We start from the raw sequence: 16810 nt of genomic DNA, 5'->3' as shown, positions 1-16810 counted from the left end.
TTTCCCATTGGAATAAATATATCTGCATAATAGAAGGTGCTCACACTCCCCCCAAAAATGAAAGTATGAAGCGGCCAGGGATAACTCACTGGCTGATTTTTTAATTCCTGCTGCAGATCGATCTATATAACTATCAAGATTGTTTTACTTTTAGATACTGACTACAGACTGGAATAAAAAGGCATACTGTATTTATATCTAAGGAAGTTGTATTTCTGGCTGGTTAGTAAAAATGGTGATAATCCAAAGCACTAACAAACCACTTGGAATTGATTATTTGCATACTTTTGTGTGTAAGCTTTATCAAAACTTTTTATTTTTTTCCACACAAGACAAGTTGTTGTTTCAGCAGGTACTGTATATTGCTGTTTAACCTCTTTAACCCCTCAGTCATCAGACAGGCGGCAGGCTCGGGGATGTTTTGCGGTGGCGGCTCGGGAGGATTCGGGTGCCTGAACTCTCCAGAGTCCCCCCCCGAACCTGCCGCCTACGTTACTGCAGTATGGTGATTGGCGGCTGGTGGCCGGGGAGCTCCGGCATACGATCACTGGGTAAGCCGGAGTGGAGGGACCTGGGGGGGGGGACCAACAGGAGGGATGTGGGGGGGGGGGTGACGGAGGGAGGGACCCCTAAAGGTAGCGCAGACCTACTACATAGTGGTATGCCCGGAAATTTTCCGGGTCATCCCGCTGCAGCAGCGCAGCTGAGCCCGGAATATTTCTGGGCATACCACTCAAGTGGTTAATATCAAATATAATAGTGTTCTGTATTTGTAAAAATATTAGTGCAAGTCGGACATTTTTCTATTATAAGACATTTTAATAATTTTAAGATTAATACAACAAAATAAGAACAAAGAGACAGATTCAATATTTACCTGTAATTTATTGTTCATTTTCATATACAAAAAGAAAGATAAACTTAAAATATTCCATTCTAAAACTTTCTTCTATTGGTTATGGTGTGGCTGCTTTACACGGGGTAAATACTACATTCATGACAATATATCCTGGCACCCAGTGCATGTAATTAAAGCAGTCAAACCGAAACTCAACATATCTAATCTCAATACTTTTCCCTCTTCTAAGCTTACTACAGTAAAAAAGGGACAACTCTTCACAGAAAGTGTATGAACTATGATACATTATTTTCTCAAAAACACCTTAGTTTAACTGTAATGCAATGAAATGTGCTTTAGAGATGGACATATCTACTTATACATTTTACTTTGGTATAGATAAATATATCCATTAAAAGTCCAACAATTTAAAATGGGTTACAGCAACAGGCTCAACTGTATATATTGGTGTATATTTATTTATATATATATATATATATATATATATATATTCTTTAAAACAGGATATTTTTGCATTATGAATGTTAAATCAGTAGTACAAGCTATCTCTGCTACATATAATTATAGCTACAATAGTGAAATATAACATACATGATTTAACTTCTCATTTTATTCAAAAGGTACTTTGTTGAACCAGGACCAAAAAAAAAAATATTTTTTCCTTTAAATTGACCATCATAAAGACTTCTCACTAAGCTGCTCACTACAGATAACAAAACAAAGGTTTAAACTTTTTTTTTCTGTAAAAACAGATTAAAAAAAATCTTTGTACAAAGAATATTAAAAGCATACACTTTTTTTTTATACCTTGAAGATTTTTTTCAGTATTTAAAAAAAGTTTTTTTTTTTTTAAAAAGGAACAGGTAGTTGGAGACACGTTTTTTTTCCAGATGTAATCATATTTTCCAGGTTTGTAAGACTGTCATTTTTAAAAATCAAGTGGTAATTACTACATTTACAAGTTTGCAACCAGACCCACAAACATTTAATAATTAAGTCTTACAGTCTGAAAAAAATAAGAGTTCCTAAAGAAAGTTATAAGAAAAACAGAAATCAACCTAAACTTTCAAACATGCAAATGTGTATGCAGTTGGAGCTTGAGATTTGCAGAAAATATAACAACCAAAAAAACAAGGAGGTTCCAACATGAAAATACCCCCACAAAAAAAACATTTTTTGTTGAATAGGTAATACAATAATCTGAACCTTTGCCGATTATTTTTTCAGAATATTTTTTAGAAATGCATCATATTCCCCAGCCTGCTCGTCAAAAGAAAAAAACATAACACTCCAAAGTCTTTTAGGTAGTGAACATTTATATTTTTTATAATACAGACCAAGTTTTCTTTAGGAGCAGCATGTATTTAAGATGTAATTTTTCTTTGAAAATGGCATTGTGCGGATTAATAATAGTTAAAACTAAGACAGCAATTATGGTTTTTTTTTTTAAAATAGGTACTTCAAGGAGACTTTTGTATCTTACAATGTTTCTCCATGACTGGAGACTTTACAATACCCTTGGACTGGATTTTAAAAAAAATATCCAAGAACCACTATGTACACAAACGTTTGACAACTAATCAAACACTGACAAAGCCAACTTCTCTTTTTTTATCCTTACAGAAATAAAGTTATTTTTCACTGAAAAATAAAATAGACGTTTAATCTCAGCCACTCCCATCCTGCTCTCAAAAAAACAACAAGTGAATGAAATGCTCTGATTATGCTAAACAGTCGTGTTTTATACCAACATGACATAGTCAGTCTAAAAACCTGTGTAGAAACATACCTGGAATAAAACATTAAGCTAGTATTCTAAAACAAGGAATGTATTTTTTCTTTGATTAACAAACTTCTGCATTTCATTGATCAAAACCCCCCAAAAATTTGGTTAGGTTTAGATTTTTTGGGGCTACTCTACATGCACAATAAAATGTCATTGTATACTTTTATAAAAAGAAATAAGACAAAACAGTCGGGGAAAAAAAATCAAATTCATGGTTCTTTCAAAATACTATAGCCTAATGCAGAAGGTTCATTAAAAAGAGAAAAAAAAAACCGACTGGCCTGATTTTTTTTATATTGTTATTTATTTTTGGCACATTGAAAAGCAACCTCTGTGACTGGTGATCTAGTCTTGGTTTTTATAATAAGATTGTATGACATTTCCAAATGCAAATAACCTTTTAATTCTCCATGCTATCTTGTTTCTCAGTTAATGTTCATACTACATTAAATTGAGATTTGAAATGAGTTGCATAGATAAATTAAAAGTGACTTTTGAAAATGTATTAATTTTAAAGAAACCTGAAGGTGTAGGTGTGTGTGTGTGTATGTATGTATGTATATATATATATATATATATATATATATATATATATAAAATCATATATGATTACATCCCACAATATATCTATCTATCTACATACACACACATACATACATGTATACACACACACACACACACATATCTGTGGTCACTGGTACACTTTAAATCTGTAGTGAGCAACAATTTAATGTATCCGACAATGCCATTGAAGAGCTTTTACGGTGATGTTGTGAAAAAAAAAAAAATATTTTCTACATTCTTCAATGTTTAATACATAGTTCAAGAGATCTACAAATGGGGGACTCTATATGTCAAATGGCAGTATACCAACACTGTTCAACATGAGCTTTGAGGTAATTGGTTTACAAAAAAGTCACTGGATCCCAAGAGTTAGATTAAGAATGCTAGAAAATATATGTACTGTAGATTAATTAAAATAAAACATAATTTAGAAGCTTTGCACAGTTGTTTTGTTCCTCCCTGGTGAAACAAAAAGGCACAAACATATTCTTGTTTAACTTTAAAACATGTAAAAAAAAAAAAATATTCCATCACAGAGGAAATGGCAAAAGACTGAGGTCTTGTATTAATCCATGAGATATATAGAATGCACAAAATAAAATAAAAAAAATGGATATCAAAGTATCTGGATACAATAATAAAAAAAAATACTTTGCAGAATTGAGTAATTCACATGGTAATGCACTTTCATTAGGTAATTGCTACACATTTTTTCAAAGTACATACAGAAATATTTAGTTGTATTGCATCTGAATAATAATCCACATTGCTGTAAGTGTTAATTTATTGCTGAATCCTCCAGATCCTATTTTTCAGTTCGTAGAACATGTTTACTCAGTTTTTAATAAATTAATTTTTAGTCACAGAAATGAAATTTTGGAATTTGTGATAAAATATATATATTTTGCTCTTTAATAATTAAAATACTAGGATTTTTTTGTGATCAAGCCACCACTACTACTGGTCAGAAAAACAGGCAGCCTGCAATTATAAGAAATCCACTTAGAATTACACATTAAGGAGGAAGAGCAACTGAAATTCTATATTTTATTAGAATATTGAACATTTCTGAAATGCACTACAGAAGTTAAATGTACCTTCACAAAGATTGATTAGGCTATGGGTGCAAGTTTTAATGGTTACAGTCTTCTTGGTATCAATATTTAAAAAAAAAAACTTTTGAAGGAAGCATCATCTAAACATGAAAATTGTCATTCTATGGAGAAAGACAATGTATAATATATAACGTCATACAAACTAAATTTTCAGAAACCTTATGGAAGCAATCACCATTTTTTTTAATTTTTGGTTTAAATAAGGTTTGTACAAATTTCAGACACAAATGTACTGCTGGCATCTAAAAGTAGATTATAGTGCAAATCTCTCTTGGGACCTTAAAGATTCAAATTTACACTCACACTGCATAATGTGTCCACTTTTGGTTCAAGAAGCATAATACTTCTGTTCTGTAAGACTTTGAAAAAAAATGTAGCAACTTTCTAAAGTTTGCACATTTTTTTTTTCTTAGAAGAAAATCCTGTATACAGTTAGCAAACAAATTTAGGCTGAAATGTACACAAGTTACATTAAAAAGCATAAAAATCAATGAAGTGATACAATGCAGTTAACAAATACAAATATTTTAGGGGAAAACGCTGTATACTATTTATCACACCTAACCAAAAAAGCACTCCTTGGAAAGGTAAAGTTGAATAATATATGCTTTTCAAGAGCACTGCTATAAACCATACTAAGTACTACTAAACATTAGTAATAACATTGGTACAGCAAGTGCTTCAATTACCACCAACTGTGTAGAGTTTGTATATTATCCCTGTGCGTGCGTGGTATTTTTCCAAGTTTCCTCCCAAAATCCAAAACTATACTGGTAGGTTAATTGGCTCCCGACAAAAATGAACCCTAGTGGGTAAGTGTGTGTGTGGTTACATGGGCAGACTAGATGGGCCAAGTGGTTCTTATCTGCCATGAAATGATATGTTTCAATGTTATTTTATATGATTCTCATGTATCATCAGTTATCCCTTTGGATCAGATTGTTGTTTTTGGGAAACACACAATGCAATATAGGGGGTATCCATTTAGGTGCAATGAAATATCAAGATTTTCCAAATGTTTCACCAATATTTTTCATAGGGTTTCCAGTTGGGTCTACCATATAAAAAAAAACAAAAAAACACACAAACACACACAGATTCCCAATCTGCAGGTGATACAAAAGCCCTGATATGCAGTGGGTTGTTCGGACTTATCAGTGCCAATATGATAACCCCAATGATTGCAGGTAATTGGATACCCCTCAAAGAGATGTTCTTTCTCATATTGTATTGTGTATCATTAACTTAGTACATAATACTTTGTGTTTTATCTTTTTTTGCTCAAGCATTCATTGTACAATATATTATATAAGACTATTAGAAAAAAAAAAGAAATTATCAAAATTAAACCTATTTTAATTGTATTGTTGAAATGTCAAGAAATTAACTGGCTGCATGTAAATAGTATAATATACATGAAAATATTCTGTAAAAAGATATTTTGCATAAACAAAAGAAGCCTTTCAATTTTCTGTCACAAATTAAATATAAGGGTATATCCAATTACCTGTGATCACTAAGCCAGTGTAAGTGGGTCACCAGGGGCAATCCAATTAGCCCTGTTAAGCATGCACTCAAGCCGCCTTATTGTAGATTTTGTTTCACCTACCTCTGGCAGACTATGCAAAATCCCCAAAAGCAGCGAAAACATGGCTGCGGCAGCCAGAAACGCAGAGATTTCACAGAACCGGTGTGCTTTTGAGAGAATTTTTTTTTTAATCAGGCGAGTAATTGGATACGCCCCTAAGATGTAATGTTTAAGTAGATGAGCTCAATCTGACATAAGAGTATAGAATATAAGTGTCTGGTCACTTCTAAGTAATAAATATAATAAAACTCTGATATTTACCTTTCCAATTTGTGACGGACACAACATAGCACCATGTGTGTACATTTTATAGGATATTGTCCAGCTAAAATGTTTTCAAATTGCATGCAAATCCTTTTTCTTTTAATTCATGTCAGTTGGTGATACATTATAGTGAAGGCTCACTGTTTTTCCTATATAATATTTACAGTTCTTTTCACACATTGTCACATTAATTTGTGTACAGTTTTTTTTTTATAGCTCTAATGCACACACAAGAAAAAAACTTTAGAAAGTTAGATTTTGTATGTTCACCTGTACTGTATATCAGTATCAGCCCAGTTAAACAGACCAAAAAAAGTAAAAAAAAAAAAAAGAAAAAAAATCCAAAAACACTAGATTCACAACAGTCCTATTTTTCAGTCATGTTCATGTGTTCAAAATGGAAACATTTTGAAAGAGACTTTATGCTAATTATCATACTAGCATCATCAAATTAGAGCTAGTATTTCACTAGGTGCTATATATACCCAGAATAATTTCCCTTTTGAAAAACAGAACTCTTGCATTAAAAAGTATTTTTTTTCAGTGTAGGAGTTCTCCTTTTCTTCCTTTTGCTATACAGCATGATAATAAAATATGTTCTATAAAAGGGATTAGCATACAATTTACATCATGATCAAATAATTATAAAATACAGGATCATTAAACAATGAAAAATCCCAGCACACCAACTGCACATTTTTGCAGTAACATTCCAAATCAGCTGATCATAATGTCTAAAAGACATACACTGTAATAGAAGACTATTAAATCAAATATGGCACTTATACTAAGGACATTAAAGCTTCCGATATTTGTCTTTAATTAAGGTGGGAGAGGGGGAAAAAAAAACAAAACTGATGCAAAGTTCATTCAGGTAAAATTGACAGTAAGCCTTTCTTGTCAAAAATAATTGAACATCCTTAACTTACATTTCCAAGGTGCGGTCAAAGAAAAAGACCAAAAATGACTGGCCTTTGCTAACCGTGTTTGTGAATTAAAAAAGGCACGTTAACAAACACATAAAAATCACCGATGCCTTAAAATGCAGTTAGTAAGCACTTGCTCAATTAAGCTTTTGAGTCACACAAAAGTCATAAGTGGACTTTCAAAATAAAATCATAAAAAAAGGTTATGAATAAAATTTCCTAATTTTTTTTAAAAGGAAAAAAGGCTTACTGTGTATAAAAAAAAAAAGACAGAGTGAAATATCTATCACAAGTGTGTGAATGATACCCAGATATCTTATTTAGGCAGTTAATCTACAAATGTGTACAACTATTTACAATGGTTTTCTTATAAAAACAAAAAGGTAGCATTTCCTAAAAGATCTTGAATTTTTTTTTCCTTTTAAGTTTTTTTTAAACTCCCTTGTCAGAAAAGCCAACTTACATTAAAATATACTTACTACAAGACAACACAACTAAAAATATATATAATAAACTTATACAAGTACAAAATTCTGAGGTATTTCTGGTTTGAGGTGGTCTATGGTCATGAATTTTTTTTAAATTTGTATGATTTTTTTTTTTTGTAATTGACCCATTCACATGTTGGATACACACACTGCAATATACTGCAGTGTCATCCATCACTTGATATGGTCAATCTTGGAAGCCACGAAAAATTGAATGCATGTGTATTTTAAAAACATTGCTTGTGTTGTAGATGAAAAATGTATCATAGTATCGAATCAGCAGCATCAGAAACATTCAATGACTTGAGCAAAGTTCTGGCAAATTTAGTGGCTAAATATGCACCAAGCTAGGTTATTACTTTACAGTACAGAGAAAGAATACCTTATAGCAACACTGAAAGAACAGCAATCTAGGTCAAAAGGACATTAACGTATGGTGAGTGGACATATTTGTTGTTAAAGCTTTTAATGGCTGCTAATCCTATGACCTGTCGGTGTGGATGTAAATCACCTGGTTATCTAACAAGGCAGTTGATTTTAAAGTTATGTACTGTACACTTAATAATATAAACTGCCAGCAGGAAAACGTTGGGCTGCCCCTCACACTTATTGTAGTGTGTGGATCATCAGGCTCTTTCTCTGTACCAATTTCCTACGGCAATGCACTGCATTGGAAAAGCATCCTTCCCCTTCATTAATATGTACCTGAGAAGTAGCTTTGTAGCGATAAATCATTTGCCGAATGCTGCAAAGTGCATCCACAGTCTGCCCCTGCCCACATATAGAACCTCCCAAATATTTAGCTCTCAAATGTGAGAACATTCTGTTTCGTGTTACAAAGACACCCGTTAGATCCGTAAAAGACACAACAGACGGTTTTTGGAGTACAATGTCCAGAGGGTAATAATAGAAGGTGATTACGGTTGTTGAAGGGAATCCGGTTTGTGGAAGGTGTACCTTATGTAACAGTCTTCAGCTTACTACAAACTTTGCAGCATTTTGTATATGGTCTCCTATGAGTCCTCTTCTGAGAAGGTCTCACATTATGAGAAACCAACATAGCATATCTAAAAAGGAGATTTTGAGGTTCTGAAGTACTTTCACCTTTCTGCATTCATAAGTCGGCACCTGAATGCTTGCTGAGATGTTCATTTGTTATTTTTTTTTTCTCTTATTTTTTTTTTCTTTAAATATACAATAGAACAACGTGCTGGTAAAATTGATCCAACCCACCACCCCCAAGAAGCCAAATATAAAAAAAAAAGAAAAAAGGAAAAAGTAAAATAAGAAGTCAAGATAAAATAGCAGCTGCATTCGTTTGTGGTTTTTTTTTTTTTGATTTTCCTTGTTTTTTCTTCAATATATCTATATATAGTTTTCCCGCTTTTTTCAATTTTGAGTCTGGAAAGACAAATGTAATAAAGGACTCATATACTGGACTCTTTGGGTGGCAAGTCCACATTGGTGTGAGATGTAACAATGGAAACAAGGCAGTCAGAGGTAGTGCCATTCACTAATTTGCGGATCTGAGATATACGCTCCTCAACACAGCCGGCAGAGAGTCGCGCCTCCGCATCATGATCCCAGCACTCTTCAATTGTGACACACAACTGAGCCAAGCCCTGTCAATAAAGAAGGCTAAAATTAGCGAAGGTTTGTGCAAAAATGTTGTACATCATGGTCTGGTGACAATACTTTACATAGATTCATCTTGGCGAAGGGAGGCAGTTATATTGGCAGTGATGTCCTCAATGGGGAAGTACGGGTGATGTAATGGTTATCATTACAGCCTTACAGTACTAAGGTCATGGGTTTTGATTCCCACCATGGCCCTAACTATGCGGAGTTTGTATATTCTCCCCGTACTTGTGTGGCGGGTACTCCGGTTTCCTCCCACATTGCAAAAATATACTGGTAGGTTATTTGGCTCCTAACAATATTAACCCTAGAATGAGTGTGTGTGCGCGTGTATATGTGGTAGGTAATATAGATTGTAAGCTCCACTGGGGCAGGAACTGATGTAATTGTGCAAATATCCTCTGTAAAGCGCTGCAGAATGTGTGTGCGCTATATAAGAAACTGTTAATAATAATACCAATGTGTTACCTTGGTTGGCGCATTGTGTAACTAACATTACCCCATAGAGGGATATGGCAAATAGGTGTGCTGCAGAGCATCGCTGTGATGCTTTCTGGTACATTGCCTGTAAATAAGGAATTGCTCCCTTAAACTACATACTAAGATACAACATATTAACTTGATGGTTACAAAGAAAAGTAAATAACGAGAGAAGGCAGTTGGGAAAATAAACAATTACTGCTCCAAATATAATATGTAAGAAGAGATTATATAGAACAGAAAGGAATATTCAAAATATCAACAGAGAACAGTGCTTGAGTTCATATATACTAATGGAACATACTACGCTGTTAGTTGAAATGTAACAATGGTTTAATAATATTCATTAAACGACAACAATTCAATATAAATAGGGAATGCCCAGCATAAAAGTAAAGGAGAGTTTGTAACTTCTCTTAATAAAGATCAATACCACAGTTGGCAAGTTGGTTTAATTCAGGATTTTCTCAACTAGATAACATTCTGGGATCCGAATACCCACAACATCTGGATGTAGGATCTATTGATCCAAGAGAAAATTACTCTTCTACCTCATAAAAATAGGCTCAAATGGCTTGGATGGGGAACATTCGACCCTCCAGCTGTTGTTGAACTACACATCCCAGCATGCGTTGCAACAGTTTTAGCATGGCCAAAAAGCAAAACTGTAGCAGGGAATTCTAGGATGTGTAGTTCAACAACATCTGGAGGGCCAAAATCCTTGATGTAGGGTAACATGCTTGTATCTTAGTGCAAATAATATCTGGTTTAATTTCCAACAAAGAAAGTGCATGGAAATAAGTGGGTATAATGCCCGGCAGGAGGAGGTCATTTTACTAGTTTAGCACTACGACTCCATGATAGCTGCTTAGCTATTATATGATATGAGCAGGTAATAAATGGATATGGCTCTGTGCAGATCCTTCTCAGATAATCTGCTGTCCGGATATGGTGCCTTTGTACCAACTGGTGGTAGAGCTCAAAGCGTTTGGATGTGGTAGATCCCATGTCTTCCTCAGGAGCAAGTGGAAGACTTTGGATCTCCTGAGGAAGACTTGGGATCTACCAGACATTGGCCAATTGCTCTCTCATTCTCTGTCCGCTATAGAGTATATGGCGGGAGTATAGCAGAAGCGATAGGCCATCAGACGCAGGCGATACTGTTACCCTCAGTATTGGTATATTAACAGTGCAAATTTTGACTATTACCAGCTCTCCCTTCTCTGCTTCGGTATGCGGTCATTGAGTCGACCACTATTGGTCTACAGCTGAAAAGGTCGACATGATTAAAAGGTTAACAGGAGTTTTTTTTTTTTAAAGGACTTGTTCATACTTTATTATTACAGAGGACATGAAGGGGGAATATAATAGTCAGCCGTGCACACCGAGGCACCGTTGCCGAAGCATGGGGAGTGCAGTGAGCCATGTGGGGGTACCCTTATACAGTGCCCATGTCGACATAGACAACAACCAAAAAATCACAACTCATGTCGACCTTTTGCTAGTATCAACCTTTTTCCTGAGTCGACCTAATGATCCATACCCCTCTGCTTCTTCTGGCCCATACCGCACCGGGCCATGTGGATAAGCTCATTCTGTACAGCAATTTTGCACCAGAGGCATACACTCAGTCTCCTTTGATATTTCCGAACAAGCCTAACTCCGGCTGGACGCACACTCATTCTCCCATCTGATATGTAGTGACAAGATGGGAAAACTGCAGAATTGGCACGCCATCAGAACACAAGCACTGCATATACCTTATATCTTAGCGGAAGCCATTTGAGTATTTTTATGAGGTAGAAGAGTCATTTTCTCTTGGATCAATAGATCCTACATTCAGATGTTGTGAGGACAAGGATCCCAGGATGTTATTTTGTTGAGAAAAGCCTGAATTGAATCAACTTGCCAACTGTGGTATTGAGCTTTATTAAAAGAAGTTACAAACTCTGCTTTTCTTTTATGCTGGAAATTCACTATTTTATATTGAATTGATGTTATTTCATGATTATTATTAAACCATTGTTATATGTTCAACCAACCGCATTGTATGTTCCATTCTTAAGGCCCCCATACACTATGCGATTTGGGCCAGATTTCACCCAATTCTGGAGGATCGGGCAGAGAAATCGAATGAAATAGGGCCAAATGGCATAATGTATGATATCCAATCTGATCCAATGCTCGGTCCTGTGCGCATCGGATCGGACTCGGAGGTCGGAAGGTATGCACATAAGATAAATCTTATGTGCAGTTGTCATGGCGCCAGAGTGAGCAAGGTCTAAGGAGCAGGGCCCTGGTTTGGCAGGCAGGGTCCGGGTGTAGCGGGAACCGGAGAGCTGGGTCCGGGGTAGCAGCAGGAGAGCAGGGTCAGGGGTAGCAGCAGGAAGCGAGAGAATAGAAAAAATCCTATTCAAAAGACTGGGAGGTCACCTGATTGGCTGAGCGCTTAGTCAATCAGCAGCCATCCAGTCTTTTGAATGGGATATTTTTCTATTCTCCCACAACTCACCGCCTGCCGCTACCTGCTCTCCGGTCCCCACCTGCAGCTCCTTGGGTTACATGTGATAAATCGCATCCGATTTATCACATGTAAAAAAAATAGCACATCAAGTGCCAAATCCTTGAGCTCTCCCGGGGAAGCTCAGGGGAAGTGGGGGCAACTTGTCCTTAGGACAAGTCAGCATAATGTATAGGGGCTGTTAGTATCTGTGAACTCCAGTGCTGTTCTCGATTGATATTTAGGCTTTGCACAATTTAGGGACTTTAAAAGCCCCTATTGAACAGCAGCTAATACAGCCCCAGAGTGATTGTATTGTTGTTTTTATCTTTAAGAAAGGCATGATTAATCTTAACTGTCTTCTAATGTGACAACTAATCCATGACAATATTATGCTGCATAGAAAACAATCTGGTATAAATAACCACTAACCATCAGGAATTATATGAAACACAGAAGAAAAAAGGACACTGTACAGTAGTTACAACATTTTAGAAATGTTCTCCAACAGAATTAATCATGGTTAGCAAAAATACTACACAGATAGGGTGGTATTCAATGCCGCGGTAAGCCATCCTCGCCATCAAACCCCCTCGTCATATTCAATGTAAGGGAGAAATCCTCGCCATGAGAGGACGGTGAGGATCCCCTTAAACGGCGCGGTTTGCCACAATTGCAGGGATTCCGCTGCATATTGTGGCAGCCCTGCTGTTTTATTGGCCACATTCTCCATTTCCACCTCGCCGAAGGGAACCAGTGAGGTGGAAATGGTGAGTGAAGGGGCTATGGGCACTGCTCGCAGTCATGGGCATTAAATACCGCTCATCGTAAGACTAGCCAATAATACAAGCCACTTGTTTCAAATAGAAGTTTGTCTGCATTAATCATATACCCCCATTGCTGCATCTTAATGTACAGTCACACTACTCCCGGGTGATGTGTGTATCAATAGAACAAGCAAGAAGTATTAAGATTTTGTGCTAATAAATTGAAATGGTTAAGGAAGCAATAGTTGAGTACAGTTAGTGAAATTTAGTTTTTATCTTGGCACCACAAATCAAGTTACAGTATGGGCACTAAGACAGAGAACTTAATCTTGGACATCCAGATCTTTCATCGATGTTCTTGGAATCTTACTGCAACAAATTTGCAAGAAAACCTATAGAAGGGAATACATATAGGAGAGGGTGTATCAAGCAGTGAAGAGAGTACAGAAGTGAACCAGTGGAGAAGTTGCCCATAGCAAGACAGATCTTACATTTATTAAGCACATTTTATAAGATGATACAGTATGTAAAAACTGAATGGTAACTATAGTCAACCACCCCGCAGGGCCACTTTTCCACTCTTTTCAATGTTGGATAAATCTCCCCATAGAGAGGGGAAAGAGGGGAGATCAAGAAGGGGGAGAGGGGAGAATGAGAGGGGGAGGGTGATGTAGAAAGGGCGTGAGAGAGACTTTGCAAGGTAACATAACGCACAATGACATTATCTGAATAAGTATGCACAATCTAACTATCTATATGCATAATGTGCCCGTGTAATTACTCTGTATTCCCTTATGTCCTAATAGATCCAGAGTGAAGAAACAAACATCACACATCACCACAGTTTACAACTCACAAACAAGATGTAATTTGCAAATACAAACTTACAGGGTGTTTAAGCCATTGGTCTTTGAATATGGGACGCATTTTCTTGTGTACCACTACTTCCTGCAGATCCTCTAAAGATGGATGCTGGCCGATCTCTTCTTCAAATGGCAACATATACTCATCAACAGGTCCTACAGACATTCAAGCACAAAGAAGTGTTGTCCAACATGTACAGTTACATATTATTGCCAAATAAAACAGTATACTGTATGTAGAAAACAGTCTTGTAGGACAGTTCTAGCTTGTTATGCTATAGAGTAGTACGGTCACTGTTTTTGACACTGTAGAACATATTTGTACGGATAACTGTTCTCCATATTATTATTATTCCAATCACCCCTAGGTGGAGCCAATGACTCACCATCAGGAGCTGTACACCTGGATACAATCTCCCAGAGTACAAGTCCTACAGCATACATGTCTATCCTGAGAAAGGAATCCCGCTGAAAGTTGATTGCGCCTTCTAGCACCTCTGGAGCCATATAACGCCTTGTTCCAACCTGGGTAAAATGGAAATACAAGTTTAGAAATAAATGATGGCTTATGATAGTATCTCTTTGTGTAACTATAGATCAGACATATACAGTGATGACCTCATATACTTAGCCACAATGGGCTCTCTTTGGAAAATTTCCTAAACATATACTGTATGTGCATAAATAAAAGTTTAAATCCAAAATGTGTATACAATTACCTGTCCATGGGTATCTCCAGGAGGCTTTCCAGGTTCAAACCGTACTGCTAACCCAAAGTCTGCCAAGATGGCTGTCAGGTCAGTTCTCAGCAATACATTTTTACTTTTAAAATCCCTAAAATGAAAAATAGAGAAATAAAGGTTACCTTTATTGATGCTATTCTATATATTGTTGTAAACATAATGTAACTATATCTGAAAACAGTATTTGTAAAGCAAGTGCTTCTCAAACTCAGCCCTCTCAGAGCCCTTGCAGTGCATGAACAGTTTTTAGAAACACTGAATTAAAAGGAAAGAAATACCACAAAAATACCCTTCAACAAACCAGTTTAAATGACAGTGACTTAAGTTCTGTATCAAATGAGAAAATCCAGTCCCTCTACTGACAATACTGAAGGGGATAAAAGTTGTAATTGATCAAGTAATCTCCATTAGTTGGCGTGCAATTCAACATGAGGCTAAGGAGGGATTTTAAATTGCTGCAGCTAATTTATCTACAGGGGCTAACTCAATTAACACCAATAGCCCATTTGGTGATGTTTCACCTGTCCAGAAGCAGGAGACACACAGGGGCATATGTATTAAGCCTGGCGAAGAGATAAACTGGAGAAAAAGTGGAAGGAGATAATGCACCAGCCAATCAGCAGTGTTTGAAATATGACAGTTGAAAGTTGATTGGCTGGTGCGTTATCTCCTTCCACTTTATCTCCAGTTTATCTCTTCGCCAGGCTTAATACATCTGCCCCCTTATCCCAGCTGAGTGTCGGTTTTTTGAGATTCCAAAAACATGTGGATCGGAGAACTTATCCTGATTCCTTTGGGTTTTCTATGACAACAGGCATATTTTTCAGCAAAAAAAAAGGGCATTAATTGAATTGCCCCTGATGGTGAAGACACTAAAGTTACCTGATGCACTCCTGTTTTGGGAAGAGGTGAAGAATCTGTTCTCCAGAGGGAAGGCTTTGATTTTTTGTTATTAAGGGACATGAGTGCACTCTGACATCATGTGCTCTTCTTTCTGTATATGCCAATTTAAGTAAATAAGTCACCGCCAACATACATTAGGATTTTGAATCTTCTCTTCCTTCTGAGGTCTATGATTTGAAGATCCCTTAGTGGTAGGCAACGATTACAATTTTAATTGCAATTAATCGCATTAAATATTGGCGATTAACTGCGATTGTGCCTAACAACATTTTTGTTAGGCACAAGTGCCGCTTACCTACAATCTCATTGCCAGCAGTTCCATGCTCGTTGCTTGGGGGGATACATGCTTGCTGCCATAAAGGTTAAATGCTCATTGCCAGGGGGGAATACATGTTTGCTGACATAGGGGAATAAATGCTCATTGCCGGGGGGGGGGGGAGAGATACTTTACATGCTTGCTGCCATAGGGGTTAAATGCTCGTTGCCACTGGGGAATACATGCTTGCGGTCATAGGGGTTAAAAGATCATTACACAAGGGGAGCTCAATTGCAGGGGGAGAGGGGGTAAACCAGCACCCCTCCAAAGATCACCGGCAGAGGAGACAGCCGCTAGAGGTGCAGGAGAACTTCTAGCGTGTTTTCTCAATTGTGGCGCCCATTTTTGGAGGGGCGCAGGGTCTCTGTAATACGGTCAGAGAATCTGCGCCTCCGCTCACCCCCGGCACAGAGGTTATTAAAGGACAAAGTTTTACACTGATACCAAGTCTGTGGAGTGCCACTTATTCCCATCTGTATGCTTTGGATCGACAAGGTTCCTAAAGGAGGCACCCCAGCAAACTATATCAATACACTGGTGTTCTTGAGTGCCGGACTGTCTTTTCTTTCTCTCTATGTACACATATTTATATATTATATATAACGGTTATTGCGCCACAAGTCCGCACCCATATTGATGTACTATCCATACCCACCAGTGAGGGCACCGGCCAGGATTTTTAAATAGCAAAATGCGCCCTGCTCCTCTAGTAGTGCTAAAAGAGCCTGGTGCCTGCCCTGATGGTGTGCACGGGGAAGCCCAGCCACTTCGGCAAGGCCGGGCCTGCCCCCTTTAGTGAATTGTATTGAAAGGTTACAACATGGTGAAAAAAGGTAACAACAAGGCTGACCCGACAGTGGAGGTCGGGGGTGATGAAAACTGGATAGGCAGTTGAAACGGCTGTCACGTCAGCCTTGTTGTTACCTTTTTTCACCATGTTGTAACCTTTCAATACAATTTGTTTTCTTCACCTACAATTGAGTGCTGGTCTGTTCCTTTCCTGGCAATGG

At 37.0% G+C, this 16810-nt stretch overlaps 1 protein-coding gene across 1 annotated transcript in view; it reads right to left on the bottom strand.

Moving 5' to 3' along the window:
• Positions 1-1333: 1333 nt before the first annotated feature.
• ACVR2B (activin A receptor type 2B) overlaps positions 1334-16810 on the bottom strand; it is a 190168-nt gene continuing 174691 nt past the window's right edge. Inside the window, exons 8-11 of the mRNA XM_083189072.1 lie at positions 14558-14672; positions 14225-14363; positions 13864-13994; positions 1334-9212 (exon numbers count right to left, since the gene is read on the bottom strand). Of these exons, the coding sequence (XP_083045198.1) occupies positions 9018-9212; positions 13864-13994; positions 14225-14363; positions 14558-14672 (580 nt within the window). The 3' untranslated portion in view covers positions 1334-9017. The remainder of the gene's footprint in view (positions 9213-13863; positions 13995-14224; positions 14364-14557; positions 14673-16810) is intronic.

Source organism: Crinia signifera, chromosome 5 (assembly GCF_055691185.1).
Source record: "Crinia signifera chromosome 5, ASM5569118v1, whole genome shotgun sequence".
NCBI lineage: Eukaryota > Metazoa > Chordata > Amphibia > Anura > Myobatrachidae > Crinia > Crinia signifera.
The sequence above is the reverse complement of the archived record's forward strand: the minus strand, read 5'-3'. Positions and strand labels throughout refer to the sequence as shown.